This window comes from Durio zibethinus, chromosome 22, assembly GCF_047325235.1.
Source record: "Durio zibethinus cultivar Kanyao isolate XHJ-2024 chromosome 22, ASM4732523v1, whole genome shotgun sequence".
Taxonomy (NCBI): domain Eukaryota; kingdom Viridiplantae; phylum Streptophyta; class Magnoliopsida; order Malvales; family Malvaceae; genus Durio; species Durio zibethinus.
The window spans coordinates 15,868,221-15,886,659 of record NC_143183.1 but is presented as its reverse complement, the minus strand read 5'-3'; the positions used below and the strand labels follow the sequence as shown (position 1 = coordinate 15,886,659).

Below are 18,439 nucleotides of genomic sequence, written 5' to 3'. Positions count from 1 at the left end.
TTGGAAAGAAAATTATATGACAATTATTTTTATTGAAATTTTATCTAAATTATTCCACCATTTGGGTCAAATTTAAAGAAAATTTCTCACTTAGAGATTTCTTAAAAATTTACCATTTGAAATTTCTAAGAATCTCATCCTTAGATAATTATCAAATATTTTCAATCCAAATTTTTATGTGGAAAAGAATACAATTACTTGTATTAAAATTTCATCTAAATCATTTCACTATTTGAGCCAAATTTAGAGGAAATTTCTAACCTAGAGATTTTTCCTAGGAATTTACCATTTGAAATTTCTAAAAATCTCATTTTTGGGTAATTTGTATTTTTTTCCAAAAAATTTTATATTTTTATGTTTTTAATTTTTTTTGTTTGAAAATAAATATTAATTATTGTTATTAAAATTTTATCTATATTATTTCACTATTTATGACAAATCTAGACAAAATTTGTCACCTATGAATTTTATAAAAATTTTCATTTAAACTTTTTATAAATTTCATCATTAGATAATTAATATTTATTCTCAAAATTTTTATTTTTATTATTTTATTTTATTTTGTTAAAATAAAAAAAAACAAGTAAAACAAATAAAGTAAATAAAATAAATAAGAAATTACCAAAAATTTGAAAACGGCTCAGCTCAAGACAAAAATCACGACTCAGATGCACGGCTCGGGATCTCGGCTCGACTGGAACCTAGGTGGAAAAACAAGTCATTGGTTTGGGTGCGCTACGGGTCGGGTCGAATCTTGCTAAAAAGCGCGGATCCTGTGGGTTTACTAACGCAAAAACGGCATCGTTTTGGGGAGGGTATATAAGGCTGAGGATCAATTTTTTTTAAGAATTTCCTTCTCCCCTTCTCTCTCTTCCCTTTTTTTTTCCTCTTTCTCTCTAAACAATTTTAGATTTCGGTTGAATTCCTACCGGAATCTAGACAAAGCCATCGAAATCTTCAAATCTGACCAAAAAACTAGTCAAAAAATTCAAAATTCGTTGAAAAATTTCGTCGGATTCTGAAAATTTTTCAAAAATTTTTCAGAAAAAGAACTCCAAAAATTCAAAAAAAAACTTCCAAAAATCCTATACTACCTCTAAACACTTTCTACTTCTGTTTCACTTCTCTGTTTTCTTTTTTCCTATGTCCCTTATGTGTGATTTATAGACCTATTTATAGGGATTGATCAGAAAAGTTTCTGATCAATCTCAACTCCTGTTGGGATTTGGATTCAATCTTTGAATCCAATCTCAACTCTGTCAATTCTCAAATCACGGCCAAATTCATTCTAATTTTTTTATCCCAATCCTAATCTTAACCGAAAATTAATCAAAATAAAAAAGATAAATATATTAATAGATAACAAAAAATAATTAGATAAATAAAAAATAGATAAATAATAATAATAAATAATAAAAGCAGATAAATAATAAAAATATTAATAGATAAAAAAAATTAATAAATAGACAAATAATAAAAATAAAAATAAAAGCCAATTGGGCCTACTAATTGGATCCTAAATCAGACCTAATAGGCTTAAGCCCAAACCCTATTGGATTAGGCCCAATGGCCTTAGACCTGGACCAAATAGGGTGTCTACAGGGATAACACATGATTAATTTTTTGCCTAACTCTCAAAAAAATCTCTCCAATGGAGTCACCAAGTTGACATAACGGTTTCAGGACCACTAGACAAAAAGTTTTAAAATCGAGAAAAAAAAACAAAGACGTCGTCGCCAAATTTTTTTGTTAGGTATGATTAGCCACCGAAAGTTTTTTTTTTTTAATAAAATAATAAAATAAGTTTAATGTTTATCAAAAGATAATTTTGGTCTACAAAAATAAAATTAAGTTCAAAAGTTGGTTATGTATGAGGAAGGATTAGCACCTCTATAGCACCCATGAAAATTGGTACTAATTAATCATGCTTTATTTTTGGGGTTGAATAAAATGGTTTCGATTTGAAATTTAATAATAGTTTTTTTTCTTTAAAAAATAAATTTATTAAAATTTTGTATCTAGGTATATCAAGAAAATCTTTAAGTTAAAAAATTATCTTAAAATTCTCCTACATCTAGGCAAAATTACGGATAATTCTTTTCACTTAAGATTTGCTACAACATTTCTCAAAATGAAAATAACATTCTTTGTAGATGATAATTGTTGGTGACTCTCGAATATCTAAGCAAAGTACCAAGAATTATTTTCCTTAGAATATTAATTTAGTTTTATTTAAAATTTTATTTTTTGAATAATACTTTTCATAAAAACATTTTATGCAAAAAAAAATTGATGATGCTATAATTAACTAAAAAACAATAGTAAAAGGCTTAAACATGTGGAATGAATACAAGTAATAATAACTAAATACATATATGCGAATGGATGACATGCATGATGATGAAATGTCATTTTGAAATTGTGTTCTTAAATATATTAAGACTACCCGAACTCCCCAACCTCTAGGTAAAATTTAGGTACGACTATTTATATTTAAGATTCAATTTTTGATTTTTCCTTTTATTTAATCTCATTTTATTGTGGATTCAGGACTCGTAAAAAAAAACTTAATGAAATAAAATTTTTTAAATACCCTATCTTTTAGGCGGCATTCGATAACAAGTTACTTCATATGAGATTTTCATATGTATCTTTAGAATTTTGGGATGGTTTTGAGAGTGAACTTAGGTCGAGGTTTTTAGGATTTGAATGGTTTTTGGTCAATCATTTAGGGCTATAAGTTGAATTTAGGTTTTAGGTTAAATTTAGGGTCTTGTTTTAGAGTTTTAAGGTTTTAGGTTTCGCAATTTTAAGGTTTCAATTTTAGGGTTTGGTGTTTTAATGTTTTAGCATTCTAAGGTTTTAAGCTTTTGAGGTTTCAAGATTTTGAAGGTTTTTGGATTTGGAATTTTCGGGGTTTTAAGATTCTAAGATTTTAAGGTTTTGGAGTTCTAGGGTTTTGAATTTTAAGGTTTCAAGGTTTTGGGGTTTTATAATTTTAAGATTTTAGCTTTAGGGTTTGGTGTTTTAGGGTCTCGAGGTTTTAAGATTATAATGTTTTGAGGGTTTTAGGGTTTTATATTTTAGGGTTTGGAAGTTTTAAGGTTTTGGATTTTAAGGTTTGAAAGTTTTAGGGTTTTGGATTTTAAGGTTTTAAGGGTTTTGAATTTTTAGGTTTTGAGATTTTAAAATTTCGAGTTTTAAGGTTTCGAGATTTTAGGGTTTTTGGAGTTTTAAGGTTTTGGAATTTTTCTTCATGAGAAAAATGAGAATTATTGATAACTTGAACTTTCTCAATTTTTTTTCAATATCAAGGTGGACTTTAGGAACAAGTTCGATTTTTATAATTCTTTTTTTTTTTAATAGTTTTATATTAATGCAACATGAAGCAAATAAAGTATGCGAATAAAAGCTAAAAAATTTAAACAACCAATTTGATCAATTTATGCATATTTTATTCCTATTTACTTTTTTTTTAGTTTTTTTTTTCAAAATAAAAATGAATGGAAGTAATTTTGTTTTTTTTTTTTTTTTTTGGTTTGTAAAGGAAATTTTTTTAAAAATTTTTTTTAATTCAATTGTTTAGAAAATATTTTTAAAATTTTAATTTTTCAACATCTAGGCGAAATTAAACTCTTTAAAACACGATTTAAATTCTTTCCAACATCTAGACAGGGTTTCCAAAATCATTTTTTACTTAAAAACATCATTTAAATTTTTTTACTTTGCAAAATAAAGATAAATAAATAAATATAAATAAAAATCTCCTCTTTGAAGAAATTCATTTTTAAAATCATAAAGTTATCATCTTCCATTTTTAAATTGTATTTTTATTTTATTAATCATCCATAAATAAATTAATTTTGAAGAATATATGTATATGCCGTTTATTTTATTATAATTATTATCATATTTCATAAGTCCAAAAATAACAATAGCAAACATAAAAAAAAATGATAAAAGACTCATAAAATAAATGACAAAAGAAAAAAAAATATATCGCAAATGATGTTTTTGGACCAGAACCCAATATAACTAAGTCAGTTGCTTTTAGACTGGGACCTAATCTAAGCCAGGAATGGACCAACTTTGATTGGCTTCTAGGAATGAACCAATTTTAATGGGCTTCTAGGTTATGGGCTCGTATTAGACTGGATCGGGTCAGGTGGGTCGGCTGGTCAGGTCGGTTTGCCAGTTCAAGTTGACCTGACCCATTTTTTTTGTCACTTTATAAATATCAAAAGTTTCTTTTTGTTCATTTTAACCCTCCCTTTTTACAAAAGAAAAAAAAACTAGATTATTTGAAAAACCTAAGAACTCTCCAGCCTTCAGTTTCTGACAAAAACTTGCCATTGCCATCGTTGTTGACCAACACGCTTGGTTTCCAAAAACTTCATTTCGGCTTCTCCTCAATGCTTTCTTTTTAAATCTAGCCTCTATTTTTCTTGAAAACCAACCGAGATCCCTAAATTTGAAATATAAACCCAAGATTTCAAACAGTCGAATACTTATCCTCCACCGTTAGATCTTTTTATATTTTTAGTATGTTATTCTTCTCTTTCATCTTTCCATTTTCACCATTGTTGATCAGCCAAAAAGAAGTCATTGTTGTTCAACTTTTTTTCTCTTTTTTTTTAGTGAAACTGACTTTTTTTTTTTTGGTTCAGGGCCATTCCCTTTTCTTTTACTCCCATCGGTTTGACGCCACCTACAGCTCGATTCTTCCTCTATTTTTCTTGTAATCGAATGGTTTTTTTTTATTTATTATTGCTGGGTTCCTCATTGGATGAGGAATGTGGGTTTTTTTTTTTGTTTTGGTCTTTTTGCTTTGAGATTTTTAGAATAACGAGTAAAATAGATTTTTTATTAGCCTTGTTTTGCTATTGGGTAGAGGTTTGCCATTGGCAGTTTAAGTATGAATTTTTTTTTACAAGGTTTAAAATAGTTTTAGAGTTGGGAAATGTTTAGGGATGGGTCTTGGTATTGGTGGTTTTGGAGAATGGAATGGCTGAATCAGTTGAATGGTGGTTTGGTTAAGATAATTATAGTGAGTAAGGGCTAGTAGGCGATCACGGTGGAAGCTGTAGTGTTCAACCTTAACAGCTAACTATGGAAGGGGAATGGGTTCGAGGCCGTAGGTTCTCCAAAGTGGCCTCATGCTGTGTTTTTTGCTTGTTGTCTTGGTTAATGAAGGCCAAGTGCCCAGGTCCTTTTTTGCTCCCCTATTGAACTCTAATGCTAACTTTGGATTATTGTTCATTACAACAATGATATTGCTGCATTTTGGACTATGTAATACTGATTTTGGAAAACCGTTCATGCTAATATTGGGAGGTTGGGAAAGTGATGAGAATTTGATAAAATTGGGTTCAAGGTAAATTGAAGCAAAATGCAAAGGGAAAAAACAAAAGCTAGAAAAGACTTTTTTTTTTACTGGTTGACCCTATTATTTAAGGTTTTTTTTTATCTTTGATTTTTTTTATGGTTTTTAATTAATTAAAGTAATCAAATTAAGGCTTAAAACAATGAACTTGGGCTCAAAAATCAAATATTAGATTATGAGCTTTCATTAGGCTTTCATATCCTCAATCAAAATTGATCAAATAAAATTGAATTAGAAGTAGGCTTACATAAAAAAAATTATTAATCCGAAATAAAGCTTAATCGAGTGCGATTTAATTAAAACATTTTAACTGACCCAAATCGAAGCATTCGCATCAAGCATAAAATCAAACACATTCAAATCGACTCAGACAAAATTAAGTATCTACACGCATATAATTGAAGTCTTGTAACAATAGTTTCTTGTGTTTTTATGCTTTACACATATCGATCCCTTTAAACACAAAATCAAATTCCTCCCTTAAATCATGCTTTTCTAGGTTTGCCTGTTCCCACATTTTAAACTCAGCTCTAATACTAGTTGTTAGGTCAAAAGCTTCCAATTAATTTGATATTCAAGCAAGTAAAAGTATAATTAAACAATAAATCAATACTTAAACAATCTTTCAAAATCCAATCCCAATCATATAAATGAATTTCAACTCACTAGTCAAACACAAATCAATCTTAGATAATGTCTAATATGGGGTAATCACTTTAAAAATCATGGTAATTTACACATTGTGATTAGATCACCTTGTTTAATAAACACTTGGTGATCCTATGTGATAGTTATCTTGGATCATTGGAAATGATTAAATCATTACTTTGAAAGGTGATCTAATTCCCATCCAAAAGGATGAGAAATTTTGGATGGGAAACTTTTATAACTGATGTGAAGTGATATGTAAATTTAATAATAGTTAATATTACTCATTTAATATGTGAATTAAAAGCTTTCTTCTTAAAATTATGATTATTTAATATTTTCAAATTAATGTTCTAAACTAGTTCAAAAATAACTTGTATATTTTTGTATTATTTTTTAACGTTTTATATATATATATATATAATCTTTTTGTTTTTTTTATTATGGTTTTAATAGATTATTTTTATTTTCTAATTTAAATTTTTTTTACATAATTTATATTATAAAAATTGGCTTACCTAATAAATAAATAAATTTATTAATTTAATAATTTAATCATACACTATTATAAAATAAACAAAATATTATTATATTTTACAAATTATTATTTTTATCAATATTAAAATTATTAACTTGTGTGACTATTACAATATATATGATTATTTTTGTACTTTTAAATAAAATAATACTTGATTTTTAGTAATACTAAATACGGTGATATTTAATTCCTATGAATTAATGATTGTTAACTAAATAAATTGATTTTAAATTATGAGTAATAAGATCACATTGGTATTAAGATCAAATTGATGATTATATTAACATGGTGGTCTTAAAAATAATACCAAATACCACCTTAATGATTTGGCCTAACCTAAAGTAAACTATTCCAAACCCAAACCAAACATTCACACAAACACACACATAAGTACTTTCTCTTTGTCTCATGAGGTGTCTACCAAGTAAAACTCTACAACTCTTATTAAATTTTTCTCTTATATCTAACCTTATTGAAACTCTTACTATTTATAAGTCTTGCCCACCAAAAACCATTTTTTTTCTTAAAATTCCTACCTTACAAGTTTCTTTATCATCAAGAAATATTTAGTCAATTCCGAAAAAATTTTAAAAGAATCTCTTCTCAAATCTTTTAGGATTTAAGTCAATATTTTCAACATTATCCACTTTAACTCAAATTTCTTCAAATCGTTATTCTTCATGATAGACATACTTGGCTCCATGTGCAATGAAAGTCTCATAACAATTTTTTCTTGTGTATCTTCACATTTCACACAAATTAGTCCATTAAAGTACAAACTTCAACTCTTTTATTGAATCGAGTTCCTTAGGTTTGACTCTTCATAGGTCATAAAACTTAGCTCTAATATTAGTTATTAGACCCAAAGCCCCCCCTCAATTTAACATTCAAGTAAGTAAAAGTATAACCAAACCATAAATTATCCGTACAAAAGACAACGCTTTAATGTGGCTTGACATTCTATTTGCTTACATCCATAGATGAGAAAAAAGATTCATTAATTGTAAAAAAAATTACAAATACATCAAATCAACACTCAAACAATCTCTCACAATCTAGTCCTAATCATACAAATCAATTCCAACTCACTATCAAACACAAATCAATCTCAATGACTTGGCATAATCTAAAGTGACCTACTCTAAACTCCAACCAAACATTCACATAAACATACTCGTGAGCACTTTCCCTTAATCCCATGAGGTGTTTATATTGTAAAACCCTATAACTTTCTTTATGTTTTTCTCTTATATCTAACTTTATTTAAACTCACATTATTTGTAAGACTTGTCCACCAAATTTTTTTCTTAGAATCCTTGCCTTACAAGTTTTTTATCGATAAAATAATATTTTGTCAATTTTAAAATAAATATGAAAGAATCTTTTATCAAATTTTTTAAAATTTAAGTTAATATTCCAAATGTCTAATAATAATATTTTTTTTACGAGGAAAGTACAAAAGTTGGAAGATTAATATTAAAAGAGTTGTTTACTAGGTAAAATTTATTCTGCATAATTATAAATTGACAATGAAATTTTTTAATTTTAACAAAAAATAATTAAAACATAATCATTTAATAATTATATTGATTTATTTAATCATAATTTAATGGACAGCAAGCCTATAAACTCACTTAGTGAGTTGCGAAACTGTCAAAGTATTGTAATTTTTTGCATTGTATATTATCACTATTTATTTCATATTGGTTGCTTATGTTTATTAGCAATTGCATACCATTTTCATTAAAAAAAAAAAAAAGGGTTTTAGTTTTGTTAAATCTTCTGCATCATTTAGTAGTAGAACAAAAGTTTTGATACTTCTGATTTTTTTTTTTTTTTCTGTCGCATGGAATGAACCCACCACAAAGACCAAAAATGAAGGTAACAAACTCCACACAGAATTACTGTGTACACAGTTAGACCGAGGTGAGGGTATGATGAAAAATTGATGGGTTACCCAATCAGACCGAAACCGGAAAAACCCTGACACTAGCCAACTGATCAATAGCTCTGAACCACCCTAGTCCATTGCCTTAAATGCTCCTGAAGTCTCAGCCCCACCCAAACCTAACTCCTCTGCCAGAGCTTACAAAGATCATCTTCATTTAAGAAGCCTCCCCCTCCCCTCGTCATTTTACCACTTTACATATTTTTGAGAAGACGAGATTGAATCTTGTTCGAAAACTAAAAAAACCTCGCATTCATTTTTCGATTCAAATAAAATTATGAATTATGATTGAAAACATCTTTTAATAGTTGGATTGATAAGGGACCAGTTTTCGATTTACTAGTTGATTCGATTAAAATAATGAATTATGATTGAAACATGTTTTTTTTTTTTTTTTATGATTTCAAGAGAACAGGATTTTATAAAAAAGAGAGAGGGAGAGATTAAAGTCGAACCATAATCTTATGTTTTTTTAAGATTTGTTTGGCCATTAAATTAAATAATTGAAGACATGATTGAAACATATTTTATTAATAATTAAGTATTAAAGATGCAATTATATAATAAAAATAACACTTGATTCAGCTACAAGGCATTATTAAAGATGTAATAGGTTAATTGTTCAAATTTTAGCATTTATTAAAATTTCCAAAGCATTAAATAAGACACAAAAAGTGTTTTAACTCTGAGAATTGATGGATTCTTTTCAATTTAACGTCATTCTAATTTAGACATATTCTGGATCGAATATGCATTGAACTGATAAATCACTTATTACGGGGATCGACAAATTTATTAATGGAGCAGAAATAGTACTACAAAAATTTGTCACAAACAATGACAACAAGAACAGCAAAACATTTTGTTTGTTAAGTGGCTTGATCATTTTGAATTTGATGCTTGCTCTCTTTCTCAATCTGTCACCAATTTTTTTTTTCCATTGGGGTCCCATCTCTAATTTAATAGGGCCGTAGGGTACTGGTGTGACTCACCATGAAAAAGCAAAGGGTTCAACAATAATGTTGGGGGGGTTAGGGCTATGGCCTGTGGACTGTGGCTATGGTGCTTTAGTTGGCTTAGATGTTCGTCCCGTACGAGACATAACCAGCAGAGTGCCTTTTCTCTTACACGTGTGCCCTCTGCTTCCATCTAACGCAACACCCACTATTTTGGTAAAATTTACATTTTAGCCTCTGTTCTATTTCTTCCACCCTACACGTGCCGTACCAATATATTCCCTTAACTGTGGTTGCGCCGTAGAGGGTCGTTTCTTTTTTTGTAAGTGTAGGCATTCAATCCAACCTAGGAAAAGGTCGGTCCAACATATAATGGTTTCATGTAGCAAGGACGGCATTTTTTTTATTGAAATAAGAGTACAATTTGCATAACTTTTGGCATTTTATTATTATAATTAAATTATTATTACTACTAGTAAATTGTGAAATTGTCTCTTTTAATGTTAGAGGTAGTGAACAATAAGATTAATAATACAGTTTAGAAAGTTTGATAGAAAGGGTAAGGTGCTAATCACATCCCAAAATATGATGAATATCTGTCGCATCAAATTGCACGTGAACAGTGACGTTTTACTTTTTGGTGCATAGTTATATATGAAAAACTACAGAACAAGATCTACTGTGAAACTTACCTATATATTATTACTATCATCGAATCAGTGAAAAATTTTGAAAGCTTTCAATCCCACTTTCTCTTAAATCCACGCTATCGATTCTAAATCAAACAAAATAAAAAAGTATCACATTACCCAGAATCGTCATCTTAACATTGATATATGTTATCTGTTTTTATCAATCAAAATAGAAAGAATTTATAAACAATTTTCTCCAAAATGAGATAATGATATACCAATAAAAAATAACTTTTAATATTTTTTAATGCAAAAATCATAATTTAAAATTTAAAAATAAAAAATATATATTAAAATTATTTTTAAAAATAATTATATAATCCAATCACACTAATCACTATTTTTTTAAAACACGAAGTAAAATACATCCTATCATTAATTACCACAGAGACCATCACAATCATTCAGGGCAATGGTAGACCCCAGCCCCCACCCATTTGGCCCAGCAATAAAACAAAATTATATATATATGTATCTCTTTTCTCCTATAAATCTTTTTCGTGTATTTCTTTCTTTGACTTGGACTCTCTCTATTGCAAAACAAAAAAGAAAACTTCAATAATAGCTATCAAAACAGAACAGTCTCTTACTCCTCAGGCCTTATTCTCTGAGCTGAGTTTAATAACCTCATCCGCCAGATCCTTCTCGGCATGGGCGTTTCCCACCACCACCACGCCGTCGTTGCCTTCACCTTTCTCTTATTTGCTTCTGCTTCACTTATCACTCTTTCTCAACTCGGTAAGTACTTTAAACCTCTTTCCTTTTTGTTTTAACTTTTGAACTTGAACACATGTATATATTACCATTGACTCTGTCTTAACTCAGTGCGGTTTTCTGTTTCTTTGTGCAGGCAGCGGATTCCAGGAGAGAGAGGGGAGTAAGAAGAGAAGTGGGTCAGGGGTGTTGGACCGGTTCTTGGCTCAGAAACGACTTGCTGGTCCTGGTTCTTCACTACCTTCTTGTAGATCCAAGTGTGGAAGTTGCTCTCCTTGTAAGCCAGTTCACGTCCCGATTCAACCAGGGTTCAGTATGCCACTTGAATACTATCCTGAAGCTTGGCGTTGCAAGTGTGGCAACAAGCTTTTCATGCCCTAAGAGGAAAAAAAAATGAAAAACAAAGCAAATTATACACTAAAATCTAAGACCCTTTTCAAAAAAAAAAAAAAAGAAAGAAATTTTTTTTAGTACTTAGCAATATTATTATTGCTATTTTGGTAACTCACATTGTTGGTTCTTTCTATGTTCAAATAATTGTTTTGCATTTCCTGTGAGAGACAGGAAAGCTTCGGGAACGTAAGTTGTTTTGTAGGTGAGTTAACCAAGAGGGATCTCTCATCTCTCTATTTCTCTTTTCTTTTTTTCTTTTCAGTTCTTCATCTCATGATCTTTTATTTTATTTTATTTTTTTTTCCTTTTTAACTTGCATTGAAGCAAGTTTGTATGAGACAAATTGGAAGTAAAGACTGTAATTAAGATTATGTTTTTAAGAAAAACAAAAGCTGCCGCAATTGTAATGTTAACTTGTAGTAGCATGCATAGTATTCTCCTTATTTAATTACTCGTTTTTTAAGCACTTATTAGTAGTTTTAAATTGTAAATACTGACACACTGAAACTGAGATCTGTTTCAAACTTCATGGTTCAGTTAAATATGTTTTTACTTTTTAATACTCCATGATTCATGATTATTGCACTTAATGTAACACAGGTTCAGCTGTTTTCTTTTTTTTTTTTTTCGTTTTTTTTTCAAGATAAATTGAGTAGATAGATTGTTTAATCTCTTAAAGTAAGATAAAATGTATTATATTTAATAATTTAAGATAAATAATTATAATAAATAATCACTGATAATATTTAAATCTAAAATTTTTTATTAAAAAAGACAAATTTTAATCAACCAATCACTTGATGGTAAGTTCAGTTGTTTTTAGTTAGCCCCATGCATCTTTGATATTTTTATGGTATTTAATTTACTATTTACAAAAATTCTTTCCAAAAAATATATGGATTAGTAATTGGTGTATAACTTAGAATTATATAATTTTGAATTTGTATCGCATTTGCTTTATATTAAATATGTATATAATATAAAAGTTATCATGTTTAATTTATATAACAAGAAATATTTTTACTTTTATTAAATTTATAATATTTTTATTAAAATTTTAAATTTAATCATTTTTATTTTTTATATAATTTTCATGTCATATTTAAAATTCCTTATTATCCAACATAAAAAGGAAAAAAAAAAAACCTTTGGGGTCAAATTTCTAAATTGCAGTACTCTGATATATCTTCTATATAAATATCATCGAAAGTAGCATTTAGATAAAGAGTTAAGAGTTGAGCAAAGTCCTCGATAGAACAACGTGTTGACATTTATTGTTCAAATCATTTGACTTCTCAATTTGTTCCTTTTAAACATTAAGTTGATATTTCTTATATATACCATGATTTTATTGAAATTTTCAATTGTTTTTACATGAAAATTTAACTTCACTTAAAAATTTACATATACAATTGACATCTATATTTAGGTTTCAGAATGAAGAATATTTGTCAGAAGGGGATTTATATAGAGTTCTTGTTCATTATATATTTAATTGCTATGCATAGTTCCATCATGCTGAAAATATTATCCGAAATATCTCATGTTCTGTCCAAAACATGACAAAATGCTTTTGAAGTTTGTGTGTGAAAGTAACGACCAGCCATGTTTAATTTCAAAGGTTGACCAGAAAGGAAGTAAAGTGCACGTGAATGTTGAAGATGAGGGGAGTTCCGTTATTTTCTATATATTCAGAGTAGAATTGGAAATTACAGAGATAGAGCATCAAAGGAGAACAATGATGGGGACATCTTGTTTGTTTCCCTACCTCATTTCAAACCTGTTTCCCTGTTTGTTTGTTAGTTTCTTTCTTTCTTTCTTTTTTTCTTCTATTGTTAGTTTCTTTCTTTCTTTCTTTTTTTCTTCTATTATTATACATACTTTTTTCTATATAATAAGTCGTAGCATAAAAAAGAAAAAAAAATGTTATATATTAAAATTTAAATTTATTAAATATTATTTTTTAAAAATAATTACATAAAGTAATCCAACAAAACTGAGATTTCGTTTTCTCCTTGTCTTTATCCTGCTCATATCCATAATCTCTTTCGCTGTTTGACAGCATTCATTGTATTTGTACTCTACCATTTCCCCACAGCTACCCCCCTACTACCGAATTCCTCAAATTCCTATTACCTATAATTTGTTTCACTACCATAAATTTTTTTTTTTAATTTGGGTTTGCGAGACAAGATATGTTTCTTGTCTATTTTATATGTACTTGATTTAGACTGTGGATTACTCCCAAAATAATGTAATAATGCAGTAAAAATTTGTTTTCAATAAGCAACCAAATGAAACAATAATCTACGATCTTAAGTATTATGGACAACATACTTTTTGTCAAATGAAATTCAACTCTCATTTTAGACACTAATACAATAACCACTTAAAAATGATTTGAAGTTGTGTTGCTTTAATTAAAACCATTTAGTGTAAAAAAATACGAATTAATCTATTGAACAAGTCTCTCGTTATTTGAATTATTTTATATTGCAAGATAATAGAGTTTTTTTTTTTAATAGGAGAGTCCAAGATTTAAAATAAAATTTTTTTAAAAAATGTGTAAATATTCGAATTCAAATTTTATTTAAATTCATCTTTTAAGATAAATAAGTAATTATTTCGGTTAAACTTTAGGTTCCACCATATCTTCCTCTAAAATTATAACTTATTAAGGGGTCGTTGCATCTTTAAATTCGTTTTCTTTTTTTTTTTATCAATTTCAATAAAATAAAAACATGTTTTTGTTTTTGAAAAGTAAAAACATGAAATAAAATTTTTAAAATTATTAGAAAAAAATTTTTTTTCATTCTTTTCGAAAATATATTTCTAATTTTAGACATTATTCATAAGTAAGTGAATAATGTCCATTTATTAAAATGATATTATATATTTTTATAATAATAATTATAAATAAAATTAATTTATAATTTAATTAAAATTTTTAATGAAAATTTAAAAACTTCAAAATTAACAAATGATTTTGTTGAATATTAAAAATATGAAAAATATAAAATGTTGAAAACAAATAGCATGAAAATATAATATTAACACTAATATTATTTAATTTTAAAATTACATAATATTAATTATATAGCACTATAATTTGTACATAATTTGAATAATATAATTTTCATATGTTATTAATTAATAATATTATTAAGTACAATTATTTAATAGAATTAAATATTATTTTATGAAATAATATTTTTAAAGATTACTTAATTATTTAATATAACTTTAAAATATGTCCCAAGTGTTATTAAATAATTTAATATTAAATAATATTATTTAATACTATACAAATAATATCACTTAAATTATATAATTTTATTTAATAAATGTAATATTATTTGTATTACAAAAATTATATTTGCAACAACTTAAATATTTATTTTCAATATGTAACACATTATTTATCGAATATATTTTATGATTTTCAAATTTTGAAAACAAAAAGAAGATTAAAAAACTGAAAACAAAAAACTATGCCAAAGAATTCCTTAGCTACTAGTAAAAATGTAACCGGTAAAAATGTAACCGGTGCTGTAATTCATTTTTATATATAAGAAAAAGAAAAGAAGTCAATTATTTTTATGGATTTCGCTAGACAGCTTGACAAAAAAACGTGAGAGGTTGGGGGATGAAGGGGGCAGGGCATTTGGTGGGTCCAATGCAAAATATATTCAAATCCCAAAGGAGAGTGTGCCCATCTCCTTCACCAGTGATAAGTCACCAGCTTCACCAACTATGGCTATTTTCAGAACCAGAAAGAAAAGATTGACATTTGGAAGTGATGTTTGATTTGACAGCAGTTGGTGGCGATGCTGGTGGACTTGACTCTAGGTGCCGGGTAGAATTATTTTTGGAGTGCTCTTTCTTCGTAACCAACTTCTTTGTTCACTCTCCTCGTTTCCTGATATTCAACGGACATAGCTCATTAGAAATGGTAAAGGGGGGTTTAATCAGAATAATAATATGAGCTGGCTGACAAAAGAAAATAGAATTTTAATTAAATGTCGATTTTTCTTCTGTTGGGTTATTTTCACCTTGATTTTTTTATTTATACTTTTAATTCAATTATCATCCATACTTGACGGTATTAAAGAAGATGAAGGTAAAATTATATTTTTATTAATATATTTTACTGAAATTTTTTAAATAAAAGTTTTTTTTATTTAAAAAATTTTAAAATTTTGACTCAAATATTTGTAGATCTTTTTTTGTTATTCTTTCTAAAAGCCAATTTATTGAAATGGATAAAACTCTTAAGTTCATTAATTTTGGTTTAATTTTTTAATTGAAGAATCTTGGTTCAAAGATTTTTATAATCTTTGAATCAATTTCTTTAATGGAGGTAGTGGCTTGATTAGTCAATTTATAGATGATAATTTAATTTATAAATAGATCATGAGCTACTTCTCTAAAATACAAATGTTTAGTCATAATTCGTAATCTAAAACAATCTTTTATTAATGGATAATTAATAAAAATAAAATTATTTTATTTTATTTTAAACCAAATAGCTTTTGATATTAAATTTGATTGGATACCACTAATTATTGTTTTTAACAGGATTATTAAACTTTTTATCAAGTAAAAGAGCTAAATTGATATATCTTTACCATATATTAAAAGAGATTTTATAGTAATCATGATGATCCATATATGTATATATCTAACTTCAAGATATTTTTATTTAAATTTTTTGATTTCTTTTTTTGTAAAAAGGGATATTTTTATTATTTTTGTTTAGAATCATTTGTTATTGTGTCTCCATTGACTTTTTCAATGTGACATTGCACCCAAAGTTGAAATTTTGTAAAAAAATAAAATTTTATATATTTCATCTTTTTTGATAGACTGCATGTGAGTAATTTGCTCATCAAAAAAATTATGATCTTGTCCTAATACATCTCTAAGACCAGTAATTTGTTATTGTTCTATTGTAGAAATTTTTTAGGTTGTATTAACTTCTAAAAGGGAAGCAAAATTCATTATAAAAATAAATTTTTCTTTAGGACCTGAATCTATTTTAGAAACCAATTGATAAATGATTTCATCTTCGGATAATTATTCACCAAAACAAATCTCTAACTCATGATCTTCTAGAGTTTTTATAACTTTTTTAGCACTCTTACCTTTAATAAGACATTGTGGTGCTATATGACATTCTTCTTCGCAAATAAAACATTTGCATTTAAACTTTTTGTTAGAATTTTTTTTTAACAAATTTTTTGTTTTTAGCAATCTTAGTTTTGAGTTTCCATTTTATAATGTTTTTGTTTTCTAAGATGTTTGTAATAAACTTTGGTTTTATTATTTCAATCAAATTCAAATTCTTGATCTAAAATTTTAATGCATTGTTTATCATTAAGTTTGCTTTTGACTTGTTTAGAAGCTTTTTGTTTAAGACAATATTCAACTATTTGCTTTTGAGCAAAATATATTCTATTACCTAAAGTATCAACATAAACTAAATCATTATTAACTGGCTTATGCAATTTTAAATATGTGGGATAATTTTGTAAACATAATTCATCCCATGTTAAGAAAGGTTTATGAAAATATTGTTCTTTCCGAAACTTTAAATGTTGTTCATCCAACTTTTGGTATTTACTAATATATATTTTTTTTTTGAAAATTTTTTTATATTTCTAATATTGCAAAGTTTTATTTTAGACAAGATGAATTGAGCTTCACCGTTAAGATCGACTTCATCTATCCTTCCACAATACTCGTTTTTAAGCATTGTAGTTAGATTTTTTAAAATATCTGAGATTATTGTAATCTTATTAAGGAGTATCACTTTTTGGACTTTTCTTTCTTCAAAATTTTTCTATTTTTGTAAAAATTATAGAACATCACCTTGCCATGTTTCATAAAAATAATTTAAAAAATTTTCTTTTATCCATGTATCCTTATAGCCTGTTACTAGAATTGACATAAGCTGTGCCTAATCTTTTATAATTTTTTCATAATCAGATATAGGTACTTTGGATAAATCTAAATATGTTCCTCCGGATACAACCTTTCTTTTGTTAAAAGATTCTATATACATACTCTGAAAGACTGGTTCATGACCTATTTGTTTTGTTTCTTTTTTATTTGATTATTGTTCAAACAAATCCTAGTTACTCATTTTTGAAAATATAAGATGATTATCAATGTCTAGATTAAAAACTTCACCTACCTTTCTTTTTTTTTTTTTATCAACTTTTTGTTATTCTATCCCTATAGGTGTAGGTGTATGTTCTTCTTTTTCTATTTCTTCAAATGAAAAGAATTCTATAACAGTAGTTTCTTCCTTGACTATCGGATTAGTAGCTAGAATTTTATCTGTTTGATTATCACTATCAGTATTACTTTCATCAGCAGTATCATAAAGCATATAGTGATAATTGAATTTTTTGAAGAGTTATTTATGAGTTTCGTAAAGTTTTTTAATCATATGCAAATATTCAATCCTTTCTTTAGGAATAGTTGCCTTTTCCATAACTTAAGATGTTCTATAACAGTTTTATAAGATTTAAAATCTAATTTATCTTATTTAGAGAATTGTGATTGAGATAATGATGGATTATCATAAGTGAGTGTACGTCTAGTATTACCATAATATAAGGGTTTAAAGTCATTGGTATCACTTTTACTAGTGTCTATAATTTCTATTTTTTGGTTCATATTGTTTATTTTTTATTCTAATATTTCAACTTTAGCAAAAAAACGCTTAAAGAAATAAGCTAATAAATTACTAAACCATTAATACTACTACTTAGTGTAGGTATATGATGTTCTAATTGAGATTTTATATGCAAACTATGATTATAAAGAGTTTATGGGCAAATACAATTTTTTACTTCTTGGTTCATATTCCTGTCACCTAAAACTGTTTGTTTACCATTAAAATCTCAGAAATCCAAGACAAAATGCTTACAATAAGAACCAACAAAAAGATAATAAATAGATATATGAGTTTTAAAACATAAACCAATAAGCAGAATTTATGTAAAAGCAAAGAAATACTCACAATAATAGGTTACAATAAGAACTTCAAAAACTATATTGTTACAAAACTCTGATCCAATAAAAGAGAAAAAAAAGAATAGAGTAGTAACGGTTACCAAGAAAAGATTATAAATGAAGGCTAAAAAAGAATGGGTAGTG

The 18,439-nt window shown here is 27.0% G+C and overlaps 1 protein-coding gene across 1 annotated transcript; it reads left to right on the top strand.

Annotated features, from left to right (window-relative positions):
• Positions 1–10,692: 10,692 nt before the first annotated feature.
• Positions 10,693–11,766, top strand: LOC149512632 (EPIDERMAL PATTERNING FACTOR-like protein 5). The gene is made up of 2 exons (XM_089751774.1): positions 10,693–10,903; positions 11,016–11,766. The coding sequence occupies exons 1-2, from the start codon at positions 10,816–10,818 to the stop codon at positions 11,258–11,260; spliced, it is 333 nt and encodes a 110-aa protein (XP_089607900.1). The 5' UTR covers positions 10,693–10,815; the 3' UTR covers positions 11,261–11,766.
• Positions 11,767–18,439: the final 6,673 nt, after the last annotated feature.

Coding starts and splice junctions, on each gene's coding strand:
- LOC149512632 (XM_089751774.1), top strand. CDS start 10,816: ATGGGCGTTTCCCACCACCACCACGCCGTCGTTGCCTTCACCTTTCTC. Junction 10,904..11,015: donor TATCACTCTTTCTCAACTCG/GTAAGTACTTTA, acceptor TTCTTTGTGCAG/GCAGCGGATTCCAGGAGAGA.